Source organism: Delphinus delphis, chromosome 7, assembly GCF_949987515.2.
Source record: "Delphinus delphis chromosome 7, mDelDel1.2, whole genome shotgun sequence".
NCBI lineage: Eukaryota > Metazoa > Chordata > Mammalia > Artiodactyla > Delphinidae > Delphinus > Delphinus delphis.
In genome coordinates, this window is record NC_082689.1 from 65,596,648 (window position 1) to 65,623,518 (window position 26,871).

The 26,871-nt window shown below is 35.1% G+C and overlaps 1 protein-coding gene across 3 annotated transcripts in view; it reads left to right on the plus strand.

Moving 5' to 3' along the window:
• Window positions 1-26,871, plus strand: part of SCN9A (sodium voltage-gated channel alpha subunit 9) — an 83,500-nt gene that overhangs the window by 47,358 nt on the left and 9,271 nt on the right. For all 3 annotated transcript variants that reach the window (XM_060016648.1, XM_060016643.1, XM_060016644.1), the window contains exons 17-23: window positions 3,791-3,911; window positions 13,374-13,528; window positions 15,049-15,222; window positions 17,913-18,035; window positions 21,692-21,973; window positions 22,763-22,816; window positions 23,724-23,861. In XM_060016648.1, the coding sequence (XP_059872631.1) occupies window positions 3,791-3,911; window positions 13,374-13,528; window positions 15,049-15,222; window positions 17,913-18,035; window positions 21,692-21,973; window positions 22,763-22,816; window positions 23,724-23,861 (1,047 nt within the window). The remainder of the gene's footprint in view (window positions 1-3,790; window positions 3,912-13,373; window positions 13,529-15,048; window positions 15,223-17,912; window positions 18,036-21,691; window positions 21,974-22,762; window positions 22,817-23,723; window positions 23,862-26,871) is intronic.

Consider the following 26,871-nt stretch of genomic DNA (forward strand, 5'->3'; position numbering starts at 1 on the left):
TCTTGTGTTGTGTGAAGCAAACAGCCTTATAGCATGTACTTTAAACATGACATCTTTCGGATGTTTTCAACACCAACCATCCTCTTTGAATAAGGCTTTTGTGGAGTTCTGTGTTTTCTACAGTGCTGCTATATGTTGATAGTGTTTTTGATTTTGAGTGCCAGATTGTCACGTTATTAGACAATCCTACTTCATACCTCTCGAAATAAATGACCAACTAGCATTAACCACCATCCTATACTAGCATCAAATAGGCTTACAATGAGATCGCCTATTTCAGGAAATGACAGTAACAAATTTGTAAGTGACCAGCCTAGGGCAGTTTTTCATATGACACCTATATTTAACAGAGTTTCTAACTATATGCAGTGTTGTAGAAAACACACCTTCAAGACAAAAGGAGATCCATGAAGAATAATTAAGCTTTAATTTGATCATATTTTCAATAGTGAAATAGCTACATAAGTTTATAATCAAGAGTAGGATGTTTCAAAACTACTTCAGTGTTTTATGGATGCTTATTGAAGAATATAGAAACACATGTCAAAAAGTACATATATATAGTATAGTAATTACCTAAAGGAAATAGAATCAGGGCGAGAGTGGAGGGGACTTGTATTTTTCATCACATGCTATTGTACATTTGAAATTTTTGAATCAAGTGTATAGGTTTTATTTAAAGGAAAGAAATAAAAAAATTAGAAAGTACCTACAGTCAATACCATATTATTTAATAAAAAGTCAGGAATGCTAACTATAGCATATTTCCTATTCTATACTATACTAGTGAGTCTACCTTTATGGTCCTATTTTTACACTTATTTCTATTAATATGTAGACCACGACAGATTAAGAATTATCTTTGTTGACAAGCAAAGAAGTAATAGACAAGAAGTATATTTCACATTTTACTAAAAATAAAATCGATGTGAAATTTTAAAATGACCTATTTATGAAACCAGAAGGGAACTTTTTCATACTGAAGTATTTATTTCACTGCTCTTAGTATAGTATAACTATTCTTCCATTTCCAAAATCACAAGAAAACTAAATAGTAAATGAGTATACAGAAATGAAAATAATCATATAATTAATTATATAAAATGATACAAATGATTGACTTGATCTTTACTGTATACTAAATAAGAATAAAAGAAGATTCAATAGTTAAATCTAGCAATGCCTACTATGAGATTTAAAAGAATTTACCTTCAAGAGAAAACCTTTGTGATAGATGTTAGCCTTTCTATTTAAAAATGTCCTTTTTGGACCCTGTTAAAGAAACTTCTGCTTTAGTAGGTATGAAGTTTAAAAGCTGAATAGATTAAAACTAAACTGTCTGTATTGCTAGGACATGCCCATAAATATTTAACATTATATACAGTACTGAAATAGCTACTTGTGAATACTTAATGCATTCCCAGGAAAACATTGAATTCCTAAAAACATTCTAAACATTGAATTTGGCTTGTGATACAAATTATAGTTCATATTAAATATTTTGATAATTTCTGTTCCAGTGAGGAATAATTTTGAATAACTGTCATTTATGATGTAAGATCCGAGCCAAACTCCGAATTTAATTGACAAAATATTGCCATAAAAGTTATGGGGGGGGAAGCCTTCAATGGCAAGAATACACGTCATAAAATCATCTTAATTTTTACTTATAAATTAACTTGGTATAAGTCAGCTTTGTTAATGCTCTTTTAAAGAGTGAGAAAACCAAATGTTGAGGTTGAAGATGCTTTCATTAATTTAACATACATCAGGGTTCTGCAGATTTGAAACATTTTATTTAAAAGTTGTTACAAGGTGAGAGAAAAATCATTATAACTATATCCTAGTTGTCAGCATTTTGGCTAATAGCAGGGAGGAGCTTTGTATTCTATCAGCTATTTCACCCACTGCTTTTCCTCAAGGTCCAAGCCAATAACTTCTTTTCAGCATGGAAATGTTTGGTCTCATCTCCACAGAATCATAGTGCCTTGTCCTTCAATTCCCTAGTGACAGTTCACTTGCAACTGAAAGGTCAGGAATTGAAGACATCAAATAATTGTAGTCTTTTAGATATGGTACTTAAAATGGGTTTTTGTGGTAATTGGCACAATAGGACATATTAATAATTATAAGTTTCCCCATTGTTTCCTGGAGTAATATATATTTTAAAACCTTAAGTCTTACAGGATATTGTCTTACAATTAATTTTTATTTGTTTTTTTAAGTAATTTTAGATTAATTCAATCAGTTTAACCTGCTTCTTAAGTGAAATTTCATATTGATACTGTTAATAACGTAATATTCTAAAACTCTTCGACTATGTGGGAATAATACTGCTATGCCAATGTAGATTAGAAGTAGTAATTTAATAGTGTTCATAATTCTTTACCTCAGTTATACAAACCACTTTGCTTACATCATTCCTTATGTTCAATTCTTATCAATGCCTTTTTTACTGATATTGAATACTGTGTGATAATAATAGTACTGAGAATTTAATGTGTTACCCATAAAGTATACTTTTAGCTTCCGAAGTCATTCTCTAAAAGTTAATATTTTAGTTTGGGCCTATGATCTTAATGCAAATCAATAGATTGAAGAATCAATTTAAATGAAATAAGTATTTCCTCATTTTTAGCACTTACATTTGTTTGAATTATTCTTAAAAAAACAAGTAAAGCTGTAATCTTATTAAGAGAAGTACATGCTATAATAACTAGTAGTTTTCAATATTCACATGTCGTTTAGCAAATGAGAATGAAAGTTGAACTCTTCCATTGATGTGCTGCTCTACCCCTTATAAAATAATATTAGGAAAATTTGACACAGTTTTGCTACAATTGCTGTATGTATTTTATCTAAAACTTTCTGTGTATGTGTGTGTTTGTAAACATCATGTTTGATCACAAAGTTCTGGGTGGGGAAAATTTGTGTTATGATCAGTTTTATGATCATAATGACAATGAGTTCATTCCTCTCATGTGTTGGTCTGCCATGTTCAATTTCATGGAGTCTTTGTTTCAGAGTTTGCATGTGGTGCTCACTTTAGTAGCCACTATCTCTTGACATTATAAATAATATTTATGATCTCTTCTACTGTATCCTGAAATTCTATCACTGAAATAGGTGGTATTGGATAAAATAATTACTATGGTCTTTGACATTTTGATTCCAATACAGTATTTGACTTTTTTTGTTTTGATGAAAGGCCTTCTATCTATATCATCCTGATACATATTCTCAAATCCAAGCGTTAATAGAAAAAAATATGTTTGGATTTCATTTTACACTGATTTTATTCTTTTTAAAAATTTTAAGTACCAACAAGCTTTTTCTGCCAGTTGTCAGATCTGACCTTTCAGTTATCAGGTGTTGGCAATTTGGCACTTGTATATTATTTCTATCAGGGTCTTGGTTGTTCTAAAATAGTAATTATTGGTGTATACAAATTTATATTAAACATAAAACAAAATAAAAATGTGGCCAATACTTTGCAGATGTTATAGTTTACATAAAAATATTACCTTAAGACTAATTCTGTCCATAACTTGTTAGCATACGAAAAATAAGGAAATGTATTTTTCACAGGATGTGTAGATAGAAAGATCAAGCACAGATGCATTGTAAGGTGACCTGACCTCAATGTATGTTTATATGTTTTTATGGCCATCATACTGTTAATCTCTTTTCATAACACTTTGCATGACTCTGATTATCAAATATGGTTTTAATGCAAGATTTGAATGAACCCTAAATGAACGCTCTGGTGGGGTGGTGAATTTCTTTTTAGAGGCTGAACGGATCGAGTTCCTCTGAGTGCAGCACAGTTGATAACCCTGTGCCAGGAGAAGGAGAGGAAGCAGAGGCTGAGCCTGTAAATTCAGATGAGCCAGAGGCCTGTTTTACAGATGGTAAGAGAAAAATTGAGACCTCAGTTAGCAGCCATTTATTAGTGTTTTGGCTTTGGTCTTAAAACCTAATACTTACTGGGGGTTGATGAGTAAAAAGTCAGAAGACTCTATTCCATGCTGATTCAGTCATGGCTCTGTGACTAAGGGCAAGTTGCTGGAGCTTTCTAAGCTTCAGTTTCCACACTTATGATATGCTACTAACAGTAATTTATGACGGTGACGCTGTTATACTATATAGCACTCTACTTACTGAAAGATGTTCATATTCTCCTTTAGGTCCTTAATTCATGTTCTCAGTTCCATGGAACCAGTAAACAAATTAATGGGGTAGATGGTACTGTTGTCCTTCTCATCAAAAGCTGGAGCTACTCAGTCAGGAAACCATTTGAGACAGTTGACCATAGTCTGTCTCAAACTTCTTCCTTCCCTTGGTTTCAGAGGCCACACTCTACTTTTGTTCTTCTTTTACATCACTGCGAATTCTGAGTTTCTTCCCCTATTTCTTTTAGTGACTATTTTTTATGCACAAACCTTAAATAATGACGTTTCCCCACGTTTTGATGCTTGGTTATCTACTTTTCTTATTCTCTAGCCCTAAGCGGTTTCATCCATGTCTGTGGTGTAAGCAACCATTTCTGTACTGTTGCTCTTAAATCTTTATCTTTACCCCTGACTTCATTCAAGTTCCAGATCTGCCTACAGCTCCCCATTGCTCATCTCCATCTGTTGTCTTTAAACAACAGTTGAATAAGTTCAAAACAAACTTCAGTGGGGTTTCCACATGTAATCTACAGCTTCTTCCAGTCTCTATCACATTTAGTGACGTCATGATCTATCTTGCCTCTCAAGCTAGACTTTAAGTCAGTCCTAACCTCTCCCTTTCTAGCCACAGGTTGATCACAAAACACACAAGTTGATCAGAAACTCTGGAGATAGGGTCCGAGTCCTTCAGGGGATTCTGATGCACACTAAAATTTGAGAACCATTGGTAGGATAAAACCTGAAGTCCTTAACTTGGCATGTAAGGCCCTTTACATTTGGCCTCAGTGTCTTATTTTATAACAGTGCCTCTCTTCATTCCGTTTCACTTTCTATCTTACTGAACGTCTTACTACTCCTGGAATTTTTCAGGGATTTTATTCAAAGCAGTAACTTTGAACTTGACTTGGGAAAGTATGCAGTTTTCTAAGCAAGTATTGTGTCATCTAAGTAAAAACGCAAACCTTTTTTGGTAGGGTTGCAATGTAATACGATAATCTATTATACAAGCTTTGGAGCATGATAAATATGAGTTCTAATTGGCCTACTGCTAACTCTCTGTGAGACCTTGAGCACATTTTAATCTTGTACCTCAGACGCCTTATCTGTAAAATGGGTACATTTTACATCCATATCATAGGGATGTTGAGAGATTAAATGAGATAGCATTAATAAATTAATTAGCACAGTACTGTCTTTCATCTCCTTCTAGTTTCCTTACTGTTTTTAAAGTATTTTGTTAACAGTCTTATCTAGAAGCAATGGTAGCCTTGATGCTAAATGGCTCGCAATCTGCTCATGGGCTTAAACTCTCAGCATTTGTGGTTTTTTGTGGAAATCACTGACTCGCTTTCATTCTTCAAGATTTTCTCAACCAGTCTCCTATAACACTCATGCAGTAAACAAAATGACCGGCAAATAAAGATATCTGCAAACTACAATGGATGCATGAATTCTCTTTAAATAAAAGCCAAATGTCATTTTTTGTGTGTGTGAGAAGCAAAAAAGTGTGACACCCAATTAATAGAAATTTGTGTTAGCTCAAATTAGTACCATAAGCAAAACACATGGAGTTTTCTTTAGAAGTGTTCATGTTAAAGGCATTTAAGAGTATCATCATGTATTTCAGCATCACGATGAAATTAAATTGACTAGTACCATGTAAACTTAAATTTGTACGGATGCTACCAAGATTTCTTCCACACATTTTATGAATGACCCTGACTTAAAATTCTAGGATAACCAGAAAGAAGTTGGGCTTATCAAACAAATTATGGCTCTATATCAGAAAAGGGCTTTAGAAAACCTTAAACCCTCTGCAGAAAGTATTAATGCTAAGCTATTTCAGACTGTAGGTGCTATCTTACTGAGATCAAACTTTACAAAAGTTATTTTAATCCCATAAAATACCAATGAGAATACTTATATAATGACTTGGAGATTATTCATAACTTCTAATTTGAGTCTAGTATATAAGAGATATTATAGAAACACATTTTCAGTGAATTGTGGTCTTGACCACTGAAAATTTACTGAGAACCAAAGTTTCAGTTGTACAAGATGAATGCATTCTGGAAATCTAATGGACAACAATATGAGTATAGTTAACAATACCGTGTTGTGTACTTGAGATTTGCTGAGGGTAGATCTTCAATGTTCTCAACGCACCCAAAGAGAAGAAATTGGTAACTACGTGAGGTGTTGGCAATTCAATTAACTTGATCGTGGTGATTATTTCACAGTATAAACCTATATCAAATCATCAAGTTGTACACCTTAAATATATACAATTTCTAATTGTCAATTATACCTCAGTAAAGCTGGAAGAAATGGGCAAAATAGGAGAAGAATAGGCAAAATCAATCTACAAAGGTAGAAGTCAGACTAGTGGTTACTTTTAGCGGGTACTGATTGGGAAAGGGCATGAGGGTGATTTCTGGGTGCTTGGAAATGTTATATCATGACCTACATGGCTGTTACATGAGAATATCAATCTGTATACTTAAAATATGTGTAGTATACTGTATGTATGTTCTCAGTAAAAATGTAAATAAACAGATAAATATATTTTTTTAAATGACAAGAAAATATACTGGCAAACACACATCTCTGAGTCATATCACTTTGAGCAGCTGTGCTCCACTCGAGACTTTATACTCACCGGACCTGCTGGGCTAAGAGGCTCAGCCTGATCAATTAAACAGGGCAACCAATTTTCTGAGCCCTTCAACCCTTTATCCACTTAATCATTCTTTTATCCAATCAACGAATAATCGTTTAATACCTTCTGTCTGCCAGGCCCAGACCTGAGCACTAGACAGAGATAGAGCAGGGAAAACAAAACAATGTTTCTTACCCAAATAAATAGATAAATATTTAGTAGGTCCGATAAGTGATACATGCTATGGAGAAGTAAAGTGAAAATGGGAGTACTAAGACTGAGGGGTAGAAGCCTACTCTCATAGAAACAGAGTGGTCAGAGAAGGCCTTTCTAAAAAGATAACATTGGACCATGCAAATATATGAAGGAAGAGTATTTTAAGCAGAGTAATGAAGGCACATGCCCTGAAGTGGCGATATGCACATTTGAAAACAAAATCAAGAGGCCGGTATGAGTAGAACAGATTGAGAGGTGGAAAGGGTGGTAGAAGTTGAGGTTAGAGACACAGTAGAGGCCAGATCTCAAGAGGACTGAAAAACATAAGAATCTCATTTAGAAGTCTTACAAAATGCCATCTTAAGAGCAGATAGGTGGATAGCAAGGGCAGAAGCTGGGAAACCTTTTGGATGTCCCTGCGGTAATCCAGGTGAGAGATGATGGGAGCATAGACTACTGTGGGAGTATTGGGGATGGTGAGAGTTTGAGATTCTGAGTATATTTTCAAGTTAAAGCTGAAGGGATTTGCTGGTGGATTCGATATTGGGTGTTAAAGCTTTCTTCTCTTTAGAAGAGTCAAAGATGACACCAAGCTTGAGGCCTTAAGAAACTGGAAATAGATGGTTTCCACATGAAGAGTTCAAAATGAGTAGGCTTGACAGGATGGAAAATTGGGAACTTGTTTACTCATAGTGGATATGACCCTTACCAAGTCGTGATTGGTTGAAAAGTGTTACGCTAGAACCAGTGCCAATTTACAGTAGCATTTGGCCTCTAGAGGTTTTTGTTACCTGAAGGGCAGCAGAAAAATCAAAGGAAGTGGGAGAGTTAAATCAGAATAGTTGTGTTTCAGTGAAGACGAATGCTAAAATGATTTTGTTGTTCATAGCCTCACATCCACTGATCCTTTTTAACTTCGTAACTATCACTTTATTCATTTGCATCTTGTTCCTCTTCACCTTTTTCTCCTCCCTCTTATTCTGTGTTTTTCCTTAGTTCTGTTTCATTAGCTTTGTCATTCAAGACTTCAGGTACCTTCCCCAGATCTGGTACTGCTCTTCACTGTCCTTAATTCTACCTGTCTTTGCAATCTGTATAATTATGAACATGACATGACTCTGATTCTGCTTGGTTTTATATTATACTCCTTTTGGATTATACAATTAGTAACTCACAAAATCAAGATTAGGGTGTGAGAAGGATACACTCTTTTCCTTAAAATAATGTATTTTCTATTAATTTAGTAGGAGGAGCTAACTCAACTTTCCCCCAAAATGTTCTGAGTTCCACTTCCTATAAAATAACTAATTCTAAGTTTAGTAACACAATAACCAACTCCTTTGTGCCTATATTTTTCTTTTTTTGGAAAGAAAATGTGGACAAAAAACTTGTTTTAAAGGATTTAGAAGTTTTAAGAAGTGTTTAAAGACATGTTTTCCTAATAAATTTTTATATTAATTATGCGGATCATGCTGTTATATTTTTATTAATGGCTAAACTTAGAAGAGGCCTGTGGTTTCTTTTTTATTTGAAAGCATTAGTTTAACATGATGAAACACAATAGAGATTTTATTTAATGGATCACAAGAGCAAATTAATGAAACCACCCAAAAGAAATAGCATTTACCCATGGGGACCTATTTTAAAATGTTTGAGACATTCTGTGCTGTATTTACATTTAATTAATAGTCCTTTTAAAAAAGAAGGTGTGATATAATGTTGCTAACCAGCTAGGTTGGAAATCTCTTGGGATATGCCTTTGCATAAAAGCTAGACAGGCAGTGGTCCTATTCTCCTGCTCAAAATAAGAGAGAAACTCTCTGAGGTGTGATAAATCCTGAGGACATGAACCTATGAACCTTCATCTCAGATAAAAAGTTTACTTACTTTTCTAATTAGAGTATATAGTGCCTTTTCCTGCCTCAATCATAAGAATAATATTTCTCTTCCACCTTAAGACCTACAAAAAGAAATCCCAAATAGTAAAATCTTCTTAACCAAAGAGATAACTTTCTCCTCTGGTAATTATACTTGATGCAGATAGATTCTGTTTTGCACAAGATCTTTGTTTTTAAAATAAATTCTAAAGTCTCAAGCATTAAGTTAATAAAAAAAAATTCCATCTTAAATTTTTCCACTCTATCTGGTGTTTTCTTTTGCCCTGAAAAAGATGATCTGGTGTCAATTTTTGACCTTACCTTTTACTATTTTTTCATATCATTTTATAAAATATTCTTTCTTTACTAAATGCATTTGAGATATAAAGTAATTGTTTTAGATACAATGAAGATAAATTCTTTCGGATCTGAGGTCATGTGAACTGTAATTAACATTGGATAAATGAAGCCATGTGTATATTTTCCTTTCACCCTGTTGTTGTGTTTTTTTTTTTTTCTGTTTCATCCAAATTTTGTGTAAATTCTAGAATTCACAAAGACATAACCCTTCAGATCATGACTAATGCTTAGATTATTTTAGAACTCTTTTTGGGGGGGTTATGTCTTTTAAGTCAACTATCCCAGCATGTGAATCTATGTAGAGGATTGTAGTAAGTACTGTGAGCAGAAAGAAAGGGCATAACAGGCACAGTTCAGCCTTCTGGGAACTTAGAAGTTTCCAGAGAGAAAGGACAAGATCACATAAAATTGTTAGCAAAAATGTCGGACTTGGGAGAAAAACATAACTTGCTACATTTCTATAAAACTGGAAATTAAAGTACTAGGAGATACCTCGTATTAAGGATCAATGAATTAATTTCGCTACAGAATCATAAAAGAAGCCATAACAAGACATTGTCCAAAAAATGTATTTCATAAAGAGAATTCTACCTTTGTTGTTTCAGGACAGACAGCTTATGATTATATGAAGTTATTACTTGATAGGCTCAATACTTTTAATGAAATATATTGTTTCATAGACAAGTAAATTATTTTTAGAGTGCCTAACTTGCAAACTTCTAAAACAAGTCTCTAAAAAGTACTGTTCATTCTTGCTTTCCCACCTTCTACATTCCCTCCAAACGAGGTTTTTGATCTAAAATTTTTAAGAGAAGAATTCACTGTAGTTTCTCTTTTTAAATTCTTCCTTTTTTAAGTAATTTTGATGATTTATTTTTTAATCAACTTTAATTTTTTTTTTAATTTCAATCATTATCTCTCTGAGCCTCTCTTGGTCATAGCTGTGTTCACCAGTCCTTCATGGAACTCTTCCCTGACTTTTCTTTTATTGCAGCCTCTTGTACATTTTCCCCACCCCAACTTTGTCACCTCCTTCAGGGTTTTCTCATCTTCCACCTTTCCCAGTGGTGGACAGGTAAATGTTTAACAACCAGTTCTCCAAGAAAAAGAAAGTATGCATACATCCATCAGTTTACCACATATTTTACTGATATAAAGGATATGTGGTACACAATTTACAGGCAGTAATATAATCAACATCCTTCATTGAACATTCACATAGCTAATTGGTTCCCACAGAATGCTTTTGTTGAATGTTGCCAAAATTTTGTATTTATAAACAACAGTGGTTGCAACTGATGAACAAGTATAGTTTTAACCTGAAGGTTGGTTGGTATTTTCATTTACGTTAATCAGTAAGGTGAGAGTGAAACAAAAAGGCTGTGTGTCAAAACTTGACCCATTCATCAATGATGTGAACAAATATTTGCTGAATCAGATAATAGAATTCGAATAATGAAAGAATATTTCCTCAATTTTTTGTGCTATTCACAGTGTAATGGCTACCAATATGGCATACTTTTTGCTTTATTAACATTTTCTCCATCACTTTCTTAATTCTACTCTAGAAAATCAACAAGCCTGAATTTATAGCATTTGATGACTTTTGTAAAGATTCCCACCATGGCTAATCTCAAACTACTGGTGTGACTTTGCTGCATGTAGAGTTGGGAAGAGATACGTAGTAGCCCAACAGTATAACATATTCTACCAACCAGGTAGAATGCTTAAATATATTCAAGAGCATAGATAATAGTAAAATGTAGAGTAATATATTTTTAGTATTTATTACCTTTTTAAAGTAAGTTATACTTTTAAGTTTATACAATTTAATTTTTTATAACAGCTGCATTTAACAACAGGCTAGCAAAATTTCCTGGCAATTTAACAATAACTTGTCAAGAACCAGTATGAGTTGGCTCCAGCATACCACTGAATTCTGTCTCTTAATATTGCTGTCCCAGAATGTTCCAGACTTGACCCTTTTCTCTCCTCATCCTAAATACTTTTTTGTGTGTGACCTCAACAACTGTCCTAATCTCAGCTGACACATATGTGCTAATGATTCCTACACATTCTTTTCCAGCCCAGACTTTTCCCCTGAGCTTCAGATTCACACCTCCAAATATCTACAGGATGTCTGTATTTAGAGGTTTCACTGGCATCTCAAACTCATTACCACCCCAAGCAGCTCCTGTTCCTGTGGTCTTCATTTCATTACTGATATCCACCCAGTTGTCTGGGCTTCTCCCTTCCTCTTACATCCCATATCCCATCAGTCAGCAAATGTGTTGATTTTACCGGCCAAAATATGTCTTGACTCTGTTATTGCTCTAGTTCCTAACCAGAGCTGCCCAAATCTATCCTTCTTGTTGGGGATACTGAACCAGACCCTAAATGGTTTTCTAGCTCTGGGTCTTTCTTTGCTCCCCACCCCTCCTTCTTCTTCTCTTCCAACTTATCCTCCACAGTTGCTGGAGACATCTATTTATTTTATTATTTTTTTTTATAAATTTATTTTATTTTTTAATTTAATTTAATTTTTTTAAAATTATTTTTGGCTGCGTTGGGTCTTCGTTGCTACGCACAGCCTTTCTCTAGTTGCAACAAGCGGGGGCTACTCTTTGTTGCAGTGTGCGTGGGCTTCTCATTGCAGTGGCTTCTCTTGTTGCGGAGAATGGGCTCTACGTGTGGGCTTCAGTAGTTGTGGCGTGCAGACTCAGTAGTTGTGGTTCACAGGTTCTAGAGTGCAGGCTCAGTACTTGTGGCACACAGGCTTAATTGCTCCGCGGCATGTGGGATCTTCCTGGACCAGGGCTCGAACCCGTGTCCCCTGCATTGGCAGGCGGATTCTTAACCACTGTGCCACCAGGGAAGCCCGAGACATCTATTTAAATTACAATCTTCCTATGTAATTTTCTGCTTACAACCCTTCACTTACTCCTCGTTAGGATTTAGGATATAGCCAAACTCCTTAAGGTGGGAGAAAATGCTTTCCATAATCTGACCAGTTTCTCTTCCTTATCTCTCATCCATGCCTTTTCTGTACACTTTGCTTTCATCAAAATTCTGAACTACTTGTAAGTCCTGTACACGGCACATTTTGCTGCCTCTTGGCCTGGAATTCCACTCCACTCTTTTTGGCTACTACTTTGATTCAGTTCAGGTCCCACCTCTTCTAGAAAACCTCCTCTGACCTCACTTTCTCAACAAATAAGCCAGGTTAGGTGAATTTCTTCTAAGCTATCAAACATAACCCCAGCATATCTGTCATTTTAGTTGCATTATCCAGTTATAGTCATTTATTTCTATATCTAGCCGCCTAACCAAAAAACAGTAATAGATATCTTGAGGAAAAGAAACTATGTACACAGCTGAGTAAAAAGGTTAATCAATAAATCTTTGATGGGGATATGAATGAATTAACCTAAACAACTTTAAATAAAATATTCTTCAGTTTTTTATGGCAGTGTGTTTTACATCTGGGATTCCAGAGTCAGATTTGTTTTTAACTTATAGTACTTGAAACAGTTTCATTTGTTTCTTGTAATCAAGATCTGTTTCTTTTGAACTGAATTATAAGACCTTCTACTAATTTTTAAAGTATTACATAGAATGCTGTTTCTCAAAGGGTTTTTTATAGAGGAGTTGAAGCAGCACCAGACTGTAGACTAAATTCATATCAAGAAGGCCATGAAATACATTTTTGTCTTGAGATTTTCATTCGTTAACCAATAATTATTTACTGCTCATTGTGTATTAGGATTACATTAGGGCTGCAATCATAAAAAGAACAATATGTGGTTTAAACACTGTAGAGGAGATTGATGAGAAAGTAGGGAAGAACAGAAAACACGAATACATCCCAAGTTAGAAATTACTGATACAAGTATTAAGAAAACACCAAGGAGCGTTAAGAGATGAGAAAAGGCAGCATCCAAGTTGAAACTATTTGAAGCTTCAGGTGTAAGCGTTAGAAATTATTTGGTTGAGGAACTATCGTAGGGAGCACTTTGCATTAAATAATGTATGTTAAGTATTTTATGTATTCTGAATATCCAGATTTTACATGCCTGTCTTTCTTGCCAGGTTGTGTGCAGAGGCTCCCATGCTGCCAAGTTAACACAGAATCAGGGAAAGGAAAAATCTGGTGGAACATCAGGAAGACCTGCTATAGGATAGTTGAGCACAGTTGGTTTGAAAGCTTCATTGTCCTCATGATCTTGCTTAGCAGTGGTGCTCTGGTAAGTGATCTGACATCTAAGGCTTAGATCAATTAAGTCATTATTTTTAATAGATGAGTTGAAGATAAAAATATCATGGCAAATGATTTTACTTAAAAATTAATCCCTCTGATCAGTCCTAAGGACAAAATTTTAGTTAGCTCAGTAAATATTTACTCCATGCCTGGCATTATTCTTGCTGCCCTGAATGCAAAGTTGGATAAGATCCAGGTACTTTTCTCAAGGAGCTCAGAGAGCATTAGGGAAGTGAGAGGCACAAGTGATACAGAATTGGAATGTGTTTGTAAGTGAAGTATATGCATGATTAAGCTCTGGAGCAGGAAGTGTTGTCTGCTTGGGATTTCAGGATGGTAGATGTTCCTCCAGAACTCGGAGAAGGGAAGCAGAAGAGTCCTGAGGGCTGCACTTCAGTTCTTGCCTTTCAGTTCCATTGTCTTTCATAACCTCTGCTAGCTGCTAGAACCTTCTCTCAGCATCTTCATGGATCTGTCCATTCTCTCTGTTCCAACTTCTCTGTTTTCTTCAATATTGAGGATTACATTTCTCCAAAAGTACTAAGGATCATTTTTAAAGTATTGATATAAGAACTTGGAATAAGAAGAATAAGAATGGCACAAGCCCATGACTATGGACAGGTAGTCCAGTGTTACCACCAAGGATACAGGTCCTTTTGCTTTCATTTTCTCCAACAAAGTGAATATTGTTTAAACTTGAAAGAGAAAAATATAATACTTTAGACCTGTTTAGGTCAGCAGTCATTTTCAGTGGCTTCAGTGAGATCACTTCTTTAAGTCCATTCAGATTATTTCCCACGGGCCTTGTGGCTATGACCACAATACCATCGTCTATCACTTACTAAAATTTCTTGGAAAGTGTTAAAAGATGTCACATTGATGGAATAAATATAACAGTGATTTGTAGAGCTGAAACTTTTAATGAATGATGAAGTATTGGTGCAAAATTCAAAGGAAGAAACCATCGTCTGTGTTCTATAGCCCTATTAAGCTACTGCATTCATTCATTTAGCAAACCTTTCCTGCTGTGTTCTTGACACAGTGCTAGGCACTGGGAATGTACAAACACATAAGAGCTGAAGGAGAGAGCTTAAATCCTACTTCTGTGTCGAAGTAGAGTGCAGGGTTAGAGAGATTTATAAAAGGGGCTGACCCTGGAATCATGTCTTAAATTACTAGGACTTACCTAATTTGAAGGAAGATAAAAGGGGAGTCAGATGAGTGGAAATCCCTGAATGTGTCAGAGATCATGATTCTTTTAGGGGACTATAAATAATTTCATTCTTTTGTACTCTCTTTCTCTTGACCTCTGGTGATCAGCCCCCTGCACTGGTGCAAAGGCTAGAACTAAGTGTTACACAGTAACTGTAAACCAGAAGAAAGACAGCTGGCCTGTAATAGTATTATATCTCAGTGTTCTCTTTATCAGAATTTCATTTCCTGTTTTTGTCATGAATCATAAGCTTTAAGTTGTACCAAATTTAAATCTGAATATTATTTTCACAGGCTTTTGAAGATATATATATTGAAAAGAAAAAGACCATTAAGATTATCCTCGAGTATGCTGACAAGATATTCACTTACATCTTTATTCTGGAAATGCTTCTAAAATGGATAGCATATGGTTATAAAACCTATTTCACCAATGCCTGGTGTTGGCTGGATTTCTTAATTGTCGATGTAGGTACTTTTGAGTAAATTTTAAAAGGGGATTTATTCTTACAAATAAGTGTTCTCAAAAACCTTCACTAATGTTAAATATTATCATATTTAGATAGGTGATATGCAAAAAAATTTTTTTTCCAAGGCAGGCATAGCTATACATTATATCTCCTATGTTCTCTCAGACTTCCTCTATGAGATATTTAATTTTTGATACTGTATGTTAATGATTTCATGTTTGACTATTTTTTGATTCACCTTTTTCTTATATAAGTTACATAGTTAATGCCTAGAAAAATGAATGGTAAGATGAACACTTTTGTAATACAATAGTTTTAAAGAAAGGTTAACCAAAATAAGAAATAATAGAAGGAATGTAGGCTATTTCTTTTCTCTTAACCTGTAAATATGATTGCATCTTTTAAAAATTATAAAATATATGAGATTCAGAAACTTTAAAAAATATTGTCAGTGTTCTTTTCATCTCAGATTAAAAAAAACGTTTACAAGTAGAGTTGAATTTATTTTTAGTTAAGAAAGAGTTATGGCTATTTAATAATGAAATTTTTTTGTATTTGAAAATCTGAAGTAGTGCTTCTCAATATTTAGGGGTATGTAATATGCAGAATTCAGGGAAGTTATATAGCTTCAATTTGAAATATTTAACATTTTGAAAAAACTAACTAAATATATATGTGTGTGTGTTTGTGTGTGTATATATATATATATATATATATACACATAATGCATATAATTATATATATATAATGTTTTCATAATGCAACAGAGAGAGCAAAACTCCACTCAATTGTCTTGCTGATAGAGGTGCAAATCTAGGCATGTGGATTTTGGGGAGGAGCTGAGATTTTTTTTATTTCTCAAAAATTGAGAAATTTATCTAGCACAGTTGCTCTCACAGTGTGATCCCTGAACCAACAGCATTGGCACATGTGGGTGGGAACTTGTTATAGATACTCAGGTCCAACTCTCAGGTCCAACTCTCAGGTCAAACTCAAGTGCTACTAAATCAGAAACTCTGGTGTTGGGACGCAGAAAATTCTTGTAATAAGATCTCCAGATGATTCTGGTACATATTCAGGTTTCAGAACCTGATTTGATATTCTTTTGATTTGATATTCAGAGGATGGATTTGTTTGATTTCTGCAAGCTTCCTGATTAGTTGAAACTTATTTGATTGAGCATTATTCATCAGTAGGGGCATATATCATGCACATACATATGTATACATAAATAGATAAATATATGCATATACATATGTTCTCAGTTACAGACTACATATATTCAATATAATAACACTCATTTAACAATGGTTTGGCGATCAGGTTAACCATTTCCTTAGGGGTTATTCAAATTATCATAGACATTTTAAACCTTTATTTTTTTCTGATTAAAAAGGAACATTTATTATTCTGATTAAAAAATACACATTTTTTAAAGCATACTTAAGTGGGAAATAATGGACCTGAATGACTGGGTGAATTTAAGAGTGATACTGAGGATTAGTTAGTAATTCTGAATACATAGCATGAGGACCTAAAAACAAAGAATTATGTTACATTTAGTGAGACATTTAGAAGTAACTGTATGAGAGCAAAACACTTCAACACATCCTGATTCAAAAATCAGTTCACTGTGTTTCTGATAGCAGCAGTAGTGAACTTGCAAGCAATAAATTTTTCTACTTCTTCAATAGTTAAACATAAGGAACTTGACTCTCCTGTTGCTCCTGATCTTTCCTGGGAAACTTCAATCTTTCAGTCATTACTTAATTCCAATGAACTGCATTGCGGACATTGTTCTTAGGCATTGCCTCCTGCTGCACGCAGTGTGAAACAATGGATATTTTAAATGGAACTTATTCAAAGACTGAATACATTTACCGATCCAGATCTTGGGTCATTGAAGAGCTCATTGGTCCTTACCAAAACATGTATTGATTTTACTTCTGTCCATGTTCTTTCTTCTGAGATAACTTACGATAAGAACACAAATTTCTGTTGGATACTGGTGATGGTGATTGTGGAGGGTCCGTCTAATATGACAAAGTTCTTATGTGTCTATGTTGTTTGTGAAGCCAGTGAGATCACCTGCTCGTGTGCTCTCTTCAGTACAATTGAGATTTTCTCCCACTAATTATTGATAGGAAGATCTTTGGTGCCAATTCTGAGAAACTGTAGGTCAGAATAATCTTCTGGGGAATTTGCCTCATCTCAAAGTCATAAGTCTTCAGAGTGCTTTTGAAAAAGGTCTATACTGGGACTTAGATTTGGTTGAGTGATTGCCACACTCTTTTAACTTAGCTTCAGAATCACACACTTTGTTATGCCCTGGGCTTTATTCCAATTGAAATTTTGATAGTTGCTTTTCTTAAATGTTCAGGATTAATAAGCAAGTACAAAACCATTGACTACAGAAGTGTGAAAAGCATGTGTGATTTTTTTATTCAGATATAAGAAATAACTTACTTTCCTTCTATTATTTCATCTTATTTAGGTTAACTTTCCTTTAAATCTATTTCCTTTAAAAAGCATCTATCTTATCCAATTTTTAGACAATAAGTAATAACTTTATGTATAAAATCATATTGTTCTTGTTGAACTGCTCTTAGTGATCTTTGAAATTGACTTTTTCTCTTCATGCTTTATTATTTCATTGAAATGATTAATGAAATTTTTCTTCTGTTTTAGGTTTCTTTGGTTACTTTGGTCGCAAACACTCTTGGCTACTCAGACCTTGGCCCCATTAAATCCCTTCGGACACTTAGAGCCTTAAGACCTCTGAGAGCTTTATCTAGATTTGAAGGAATGAGGGTAAGAAAATACTAAACTTCTAATATAATATTCATATTTCCTAATGGAGTGTAAGATATGAAAAAATGGGTATGTAGGAATTATGGACTGTTTATATTTACACACATGTGCGTATATATGGGCTGTTTATGTATATAAGTGTGTATACATGTGCATATAGATGCAGTATTTCAATGCCTATTGATTAACAAAGACTAAATCAAATACAGTAATGCCTCCATATTATATTGTGAGGCAGTGATTCAAATAAGTGACTTTTCCCTTCCTAAATGACAATCTTTCCTATGCTAGGAAACTCAGGTGAAGGGGACACTCTTAGTCCTGACAGTATCTCTCATATACAAGTCACGAAGGACTTGCCTTTATCAGGTGCTGCTCAAACAATTTAAGGAACTACCCTGGGTGTGGGGCATAAGAAAAGACAGAGAAGTGAAGTAGCATCAGGCATCACTTTTAATTTCATTCTTTAAATACATGGCTCAGTGAAAGTGGAAATAGCTCCAAATTATATTTGAGAAAACTAAAGCTCTGATTTTACTTAATTTGCAGTAGGCAGCATAGTACCTGAAAAGAGATTTCATTTTGCAGAAACAAACAGGTGAGATAAATAATGACTACCAGCAACTTAGCTTTAGGGCTGTATTAAACCAGCAACTTCTTCATAAAATCCATGCTTTATTTTCTCTAATGAATCTATATCCTCATTTGGTGCTTCTCTCCTTGAATTTCTTTTTCTCCAGATATATTCCTGCTTTCTCATTCCTCCATTCTCTTGGCCAGGAATGTCTCTCCCTGCCCTATTTCAATCCTAACTCATCAATATAGTAAATACCTACTCATCCTTTAAGCCTCAGTTTAAATGTGCCTTGTTTGTCCACCACCAGGTATAATTGAGCATCCTTCCTATATGTTCAGACACATAACATCCTCATTATATTGCATCGTACTTATTTATTTATCCGACTGCCTCTCTAACTGTAGTCTCTGAACAATTTGCTTACTGCATCTCTTAAATGTGGTCAGCATCATCTGAAAACTTACTAGAAATGCAAACTCCCAGGTTCTACCCCAGATATACTGAGTAATAAACTCTGGAATGGGGCTCAGAAATCTGAAGCCTCAGGTGAATGAATGTTAGATGTGTTTTAGTCTAGCAGATCTTCATTACATTATGAGTGTAACCTAATTATGACTGTAACCTCTACTTGTTAGTGTATCCGGTGTATGTTGGCCCCCATGTAAATACATGAAAGATCATGATTATGCAAAGATTTTTTTTCATAAGTAAAAGTCAAGTACTTTTGGTCATGTAAGAATTGAAATTACAAGTTTAATTTTATACAGAACAGTAGTATTGGAGTTGACATTAATTTTTCTTTTTGAGCATTAGTAGAATGTTGCGATCTATTCAGAACTTATGACTGATCCCTGGACTCAAGCAGAGCGTGTACTACATTCTCATGATCAAGTAATATACTTTCCCCATCAAGATATTAATACATCCCTCAGTGATTAAGCCACTCCATTATTTTACCCTGTTTGCTCTCTGTTGTTTATCTAATATACAGGTGAATTGGATGCAGGAGAATGTTTTAATATATTTGGAGGGGCAAGTATGTCTACTTAGTTACGTTTATTAGCCGTGCGAAACAGGGATGTTTCTTCAAATTGCAGGGTCGTTTTAAAGAATAAATGAAATATGATTGGAGGCATTTTGTAGTTAGCTTCCTTTAAAAAGGCTTGAGGTTCTTGAACTTACTGACTTTTCCAGATGGCTTCTCATCAGAACTATATGTATCCATCTCCCTCAGAGACTCATCATTACGCACATTCTTTCAGCACCAAAACTGTGTGTCAAATTTTGTACTATAAAAAGAGTACAATGGTAAATAGACCCCAGTCCCCCAAGAGTGAGCCAGGACAGCGGTCATGGAGAGACAGAGAGGGGAATAGTAGTTATTCTGTGACATCTGCTATAAAACAGTAGGCACACAGTGCTATGGGAGTAGAGATGAAAGTGGCTGCCTGGGGAGGTCTGGGAGGGGCTTCATATGGAGGTGACCTCGCAGCCATGACTGAAAGAATGGGCCCCAAGTCACAGGCAGGTGGGCATTCCAGGCAGAGATGGTAGAGGACAGAGTTGACTAGGCAAGGTGTGTTTGAGCAGTGACTATAAGAATCAGCGTGCCTAGGTTATGAGCATAGTGGGAGGGTAGCAGGAAATGAGGATGAAAATGTAGGCTTGAATAAGAGCTGACCACTTGGAATTCTACTCTCTAATTCTGTTCTTCCTAACCCTTTGGGGGTCATGTACGTTGTAAGAATCTCATAAAAGTAGAAATCATTTCTCCGTAAAGAAAGCATAGCCATAATAATGTTCTTCATATGATTTCATGCCCCCATGGAACCTCTATAGGTCCATGTCTACCCATGAGCCCCAGGGTAATAACTGTTGTTCTTGACCAAGTGTCAACAACCAAAGCCTACAGGCTGGATGCCTGTTTTGTAAAGGAAGTTTCATTGGATCACAGCCATGCCCATTTGTTTATATATGATCTCTCGCTGCAATAGCAGAATGGAATAGTGGTAACAGAAATCATATAATCTGCAAAACCTAAAAATATTTAAGAAAATGTTTGACAACTCCTGCTCTAGACAATCTCAAAAGTAGTCAGGGATCCTGCTTGATACATTGCAAGAAAAAAGGGAGCACGTGCTCTTTACTTAACAAGTTATTCTTTAACACCTTTGCACTCAAATTCAGAGTAGAAGTCAACTGTAAGAAGATAGTAAGTTTGGAAAGATGAGGTAATTTAGAAAATCTGGAGGGTGATAAATGCTACAGTGGTCGCCATGAAGGAACAGTGGGTGGCAAGAGGCACTGGTGATCAATAGTAGTGGAAATGCTGAAAAGCAGAAATAAACGGAGTATTAAAGATAAACTATTCTGTATTTTTTGTTTTTAATTGAGGCCAGCACTATCTATATTTAGCCAAGGGCTTATGTATAAAGTGTTTTTAGAGTTAGAATAATAAATTTGAAAAGATTGCTCTCATTCTGTAGATGAGGAAACAGAGGTCCCAAGGTCTTAATTAAGTTTACATATCACACAACTAGCAGAACCAGTTAAATCTACGGCATTCAGACCGTGAAAAGATTCCCAATCTTAACTCCAGCTTATACGTACTAGTAGTTTCGCTATATGGGAGAATTTTAGCACTGGTAATTCTAGGACTATGAACCATTAAATGTACATTTTATTTTAATTGTTTACATTTATAAATTTCTTTCTTTTCTAGAGCATGCAGATTTTATGGCTTCACCTTACATATATCAGGTTTTTGGTTTATTCTTTTTATTTATTTTTTTCATTTATTTAAGCTGTCATATAATCTTAGTGATTTGTTCTGTATTGTTGCTAGTAGTTTCACTGTGTGATCCTCATGTACTTTTGTAAACTCATTGATCAAGGGGCTCCTGTCTTATTTTGTCCTGATGAGCACACAGTAGGCCTTCAATAAGTACGTGTTGGTTGATTTATATCTTAAACATGTAAGGGTGGCTTTTCTAACTTCTTTGATTCTGTATTGAGTTTCATTAATGTTGCCCATTTAACATTCATACTAATCCTAATCATTCTTTGTTTTGAACGCTAGGTGGTCGTGAATGCACTCATAGGTGCAATCCCTTCCATCATGAATGTGCTACTTGTGTGTCTTATATTCTGGCTAATATTTAGCATCATGGGAGTAAATTTGTTTGCTGGCAAGTTCTATCAGTGTGTTAACACCACGGATGGGTCACCGTTTCCTACAAGTGAAGTTGAAAATCGTTCTGAGTGTTTTGCACTTATGAATGTTAGTCAAAATGTGCGATGGAAGAACCTGAAAGTGAACTTTGATAATGTTGGACTTGGTTACCTGTCTCTGCTTCAAGTTGTAAGTGAGCCCTTTTATGAATGCTTGACATTTTGGTGCACACTGGATGGAGGAGCTGTCATTATTTATATAATTATTAACTAAAAATTAAAGATAAAGTACTTTGTGACTTTAAAAATAGAGTTGGTCTTTTTAGAACATGTGCCTATAAACATGAAAACAGAACATGGGTTCTGTTGCATTTTAGAGTTATTAATCCACCTTTTTGGAGTCACCTGACCCCCTGCCACTGTGCCATCTGAATACTGCGTCCAAAAACGAATAGTCATGTTTTGGACTGCACTTTTACACTACAGGGAAATGAGAAGGACTTCCCACGAGTATGGAGAATCCTTAAGATATGGAAAAAAAATTGTTTCCTTTGTTATTCATAAAATTCTCCTCCCCACTCTGGAAAAAATTAAAGTTCATGTACAAAACTCACAGGCAGTTGTGACAACCTGGCAATAATTAACTAGGAGTCAGATTTAGGATGTGACTTTGTGATGTGTCCCTCCCCTTTTTTCCCTTGACACAGCATCTTATGTTAGATTGGTATTTTGAAATACAGTGGGCTCTCCTTTTCCGTGGGTTCGCATCTGCCTAATGCAAGGGACTTGAGCATGGGCAGATTTTGGTATCTTCAGGGGGGCCCTGGAACCAATCCCCTGCAGATACCGAGGGACGACTGTATAGTAAAACTCACTAATTTAGTATTAATTAATAAATGCTATAACATTAGACACACTAAACTCACTTGTGACTATTTTAAAGTATGAGGTTCAGATTCTATAAATTTTATATTTACAGGCAACATTTAAAGGATGGATGGTTATTATGTATGCAGCAGTTGATTCTGTTAACGTAAGTATTGGTAAACATAACACTAAACTCTACAATTTTGAAAAGTTCCTTAGTTTAGTTAGGCTGTTTTCAAACAGCAGCTCCAAGGAGCCCTTGGTATATGTACACACACTGAAGAACACCCACCTGGTGGTAGTCTAGTGGTTACCTGTGCAGCATTTGGAAACAGAGCTTGGCTTAAATTCTGGCTGTCCCATATCAGACAAGCTTGCATATGACTTCGAGCAAATTACTTTATCTCTCTGAGCCTGTTTATTGATTTATGAAAAGAAAGTAATTCACCGCCTACGTCATGGGATTGTTCTGAGTGAGGATCCAACTAGAAAATGTTAAGTAGAGCGCTTAGCACAGCCTGGCAATAATAAGTGCTCAGTAAATATTTGTTTATCAAAATAAAAAGGAAATAACATATCTTATTCATAGTTTTTACTGCTTTTATATTTTAAAGTTCCTTGAAAGAGTTTATGCGAAATTAGTCACACACTAAGAAAGTTTGAAGACTGCTGACTATTTCATATTGTCACAAAAGCCACAGAAGACGTTGTAATCAAATGAAAAAAAAAGATTTATATAAGTGTGATATCTCTTTTATTTTTTTCTGGAAATAAAAATTATGCATTAGGTCCTTTACTTACTAAATTGTCCTACAATCTGAGAATAAGTACTACAGTGGATAAGCCCTTTGTAGTAATTTGAAGATTATATTCATAGTAAGCATGTCATAAATATTTATTTAGTGTTGAATAAATTTTTAAGAATGATTATGTTGAACCTTGTCAACACTATGGCTTCTGAAAAACCACGTTTACCTAGGATAGCACTGTTTGAATTACCTTGTCAAACCATGTGAAAAAGAAAATGATGAATTTTATTGTCAACATACTGCTAACTTTTGTTAATTTTATAGGTAGACAGGCAGCCCATATATGAATACAGCCTCTACATGTATATTTATTTTGTCATCTTCATCATCTTTGGGTCATTCTTCACCTTGAACTTGTTCATTGGGGTCATCATAGATAACTTCAACCAACAGAAAAAGAAGATAAGTATTTCAAGTTTTTGTCATTGCACTGAAAGAAATTAACAATTATTTTCCCAAAAATAAAATGTTAAATTTAATTTGATATCAGTTAGTAATTAGTTCATTAGAATTTCATTAATTTTCCAAGTAATTGGTTACTATACAATGATGGATATGCTTAATCTCATTCATCTCTGCACAGAAAATAATCATCTCCTAAGTCATAATTATTTTTAAGAAATACATCAACTATTCAGTTTTATTTTCCAATGTTCCCTGTAGGGGATTGATTAAGAAAATTCAACGAACTAATTATTTACTCAAAACATTTTCCATAAGTAGTTACTGTATTCTGTTCTGAGCCACTGTTCTGTGTGGTATGTATTGGGTTGGTACTTAAAGAGAACAACAGAAGATACTTTCCTGAGCTCAAGGAGTTTATTATAGCAGAAGAAATGACACAGGTAATTAAAGTTAAGATTTGCAGGTCAAACACAATGAGATTTTTGTTTCATTAATGTTCACATCAACTGTATCAGTCTTAGGGCTGCCACAGCAAAGTACCACACACTGGGTGGTTTCGAACATCAGAAGTTGATTCTTTCACAGTTCTGGAAGCTAGAAGTCCAAAATCAAAGTGTTGGTAGGGCCATGTTTTCCTCAGAGTCTCTAGAGGAGGATCCTTCTTTGCATCTTCCAGCTTCTGGTAGCTCAAGTATTCCTTGGCTTATGGCAGCGTAACTTCAGTCTCAGCCTCTGTGGTCACATGACATTCTCTCTCTTTCTGTCTCTCTCCTCTCCTTATAGGGGCACCAGTCATATTGGATTAAGGGCCCACCCTACTCCAGTATGACCTTATTTTAATTACATCTTCAATGACACTATTTCCAAATAAGGTCTTTCTGAGGTACGAGGGGTTAGGACTTAAACATATCTCCTTTTTTTTTTTTGGACGGGGTGGGGAGGGGGATTGGACACAGTTTAATCCTTAACATCAACCATGAGAGGAATTATTATTATAGACTTTGTCTGATAAATGAGGAAAGGCACAGAGATTTTGAGTGACTTACCCACGATTATGCACCTGGTTAAGTGTTAGGGTTTTAATAGTTAATCCCATGTACCTTGTATATTACTTAGGCCCTTTCCTATGCTGTACCCCCAAATACTATAATATGACATAGTGATAAATGCAGTTAAGAAAATTAACAACAAAAAATGTAAATGGGCAGTCAGAGGAAAACTAGATACAGCTATAGAAAGTTTTATGATATATGTGACAATTGAGCAGGCCTTGGAAGATGGATGAAAAGACACAAAGCAAGTGGCAGGCAGAAGGATAAGTAAGCCACATGAAGGGTCAGAGAAGTGTGTGAGCACATGCACCATGCTGGCAAAGGAGGTGCAGTGCAGGAGAAATACCAGTCCATCCACTTTGGATGGAGTTTTGAGAAGAGAAATAGAAAAGATTGAGGTCTTTATTTGCTTGAGAGCAGATCTGAAAAGTCATGTCAGATATTTTTCAGTAGGATCTGATGTGTCATTGAGGTATTTTGAGTACGGAAGAACGTATAAACAGGACGTAGACATCTATTGAGATTTGATGACATGTCTGATCGTGTGTAAAGTACTTTACACAGTAATCTTCGTCACATTTTATAAGTCTACAGAGCACAGTATCCCCACTTCACCTTTCAGAGGGATTGTGTGACTTGCACATGGTCTGATAGCTAAGAAGTAGCTTCATTATGCATCTAACTCCAGAGTCTCTTTTCCCAGAGATTATGAAAACTCAGCTTTAATTAAAAATTTAAGCTAACAATGATGCAGAGAATGACTGGGGAAAGACCAAAGACTAGGTCAGACCCTGCTTTACCTGCCACCTAGACCACACTTAATTCTCCAGATTCGTCATTTGCAGCAATAGAGAATAGGGGATTCATTCAGTTAAGAGATTTTAGGGGGTGAGGTCTACAGTGTTGTTTGTGATTTGCAGGAGAAAAAAATGTCTAAGAAGTCTCAGTTTTCTCAAAGTTAACAGAGTTACAGTGGCTGTAGCACCACCCACAGGAAAAGAGACCTTTGAAGGGTGAGTGCTGGAATACCAGGAGGAAGTGATTTCAGATACTGGCTTAGCATCTAAGAAAAGACAGGTGTACATGCAGTGAAATGTCATCAGTGGCCGTGACTGACTATTCTCAGGTGAAAGAAGATGTAGCAAATATTAAATATTATTGATGCTTATATTTCCAAATAACAGGTGTTTATTTTTCAAAGAATTTTTAAAATTCCATGTTCCATTCTTACATTTTACATCTAACAGTCAAACTTAGCTAGCATTATCATATATTCATATTATCATATATTCATGCCTTTAGGCAGAGGATCTTGAACAATTAATAAATCTTGAAAATAATTTCACAAATTATACCCTAATTTCCAATTTATTTTTCCTACTTTAGTCATTACATACTTGTATATGTGATATATAAGCACATACATATGGTTCTCCAGCATTCCCTGTATATAATAAATTATAGTGGATCTAGAAAGAGCAGTATGACATGACGGGACAGCCACAGCCCTAATTGCTTTGATCCCCTTGCTCTTGAATGTTATTCTTACAACAAGAATTGCCACTGCAGGAAGATGGGTTGGGTAGACATCATTACCAGTAACGTCAGGCAAAAGTTACTAATTTCAAAGCAGTGACAGCTACAGTTATCCCCTACCATTCTTCCAGTGTTTCCCTTGCATTCTAAGCTGCTTTTTATCTTCTGACCCTTTCTGAATGGTTTAGGGTTTCTTTACAACCTACTAAGAGAATGAAAGAAGACAGGACCAACACGTCAATTAATAATCTACTACAGAGGAGGTCTCCTGCTAGAGGCCTCTATATGAATTCATCTAATCCATGGAACAAACAAATGAAAGTGGTATCTCTATACAAGTGTATAAACCGAGGCCTAGAGAAGATAAACAACTTGTTTCAAATCACGTAGTAGGTCATTGGTAGTCAGGATCCAAAGTT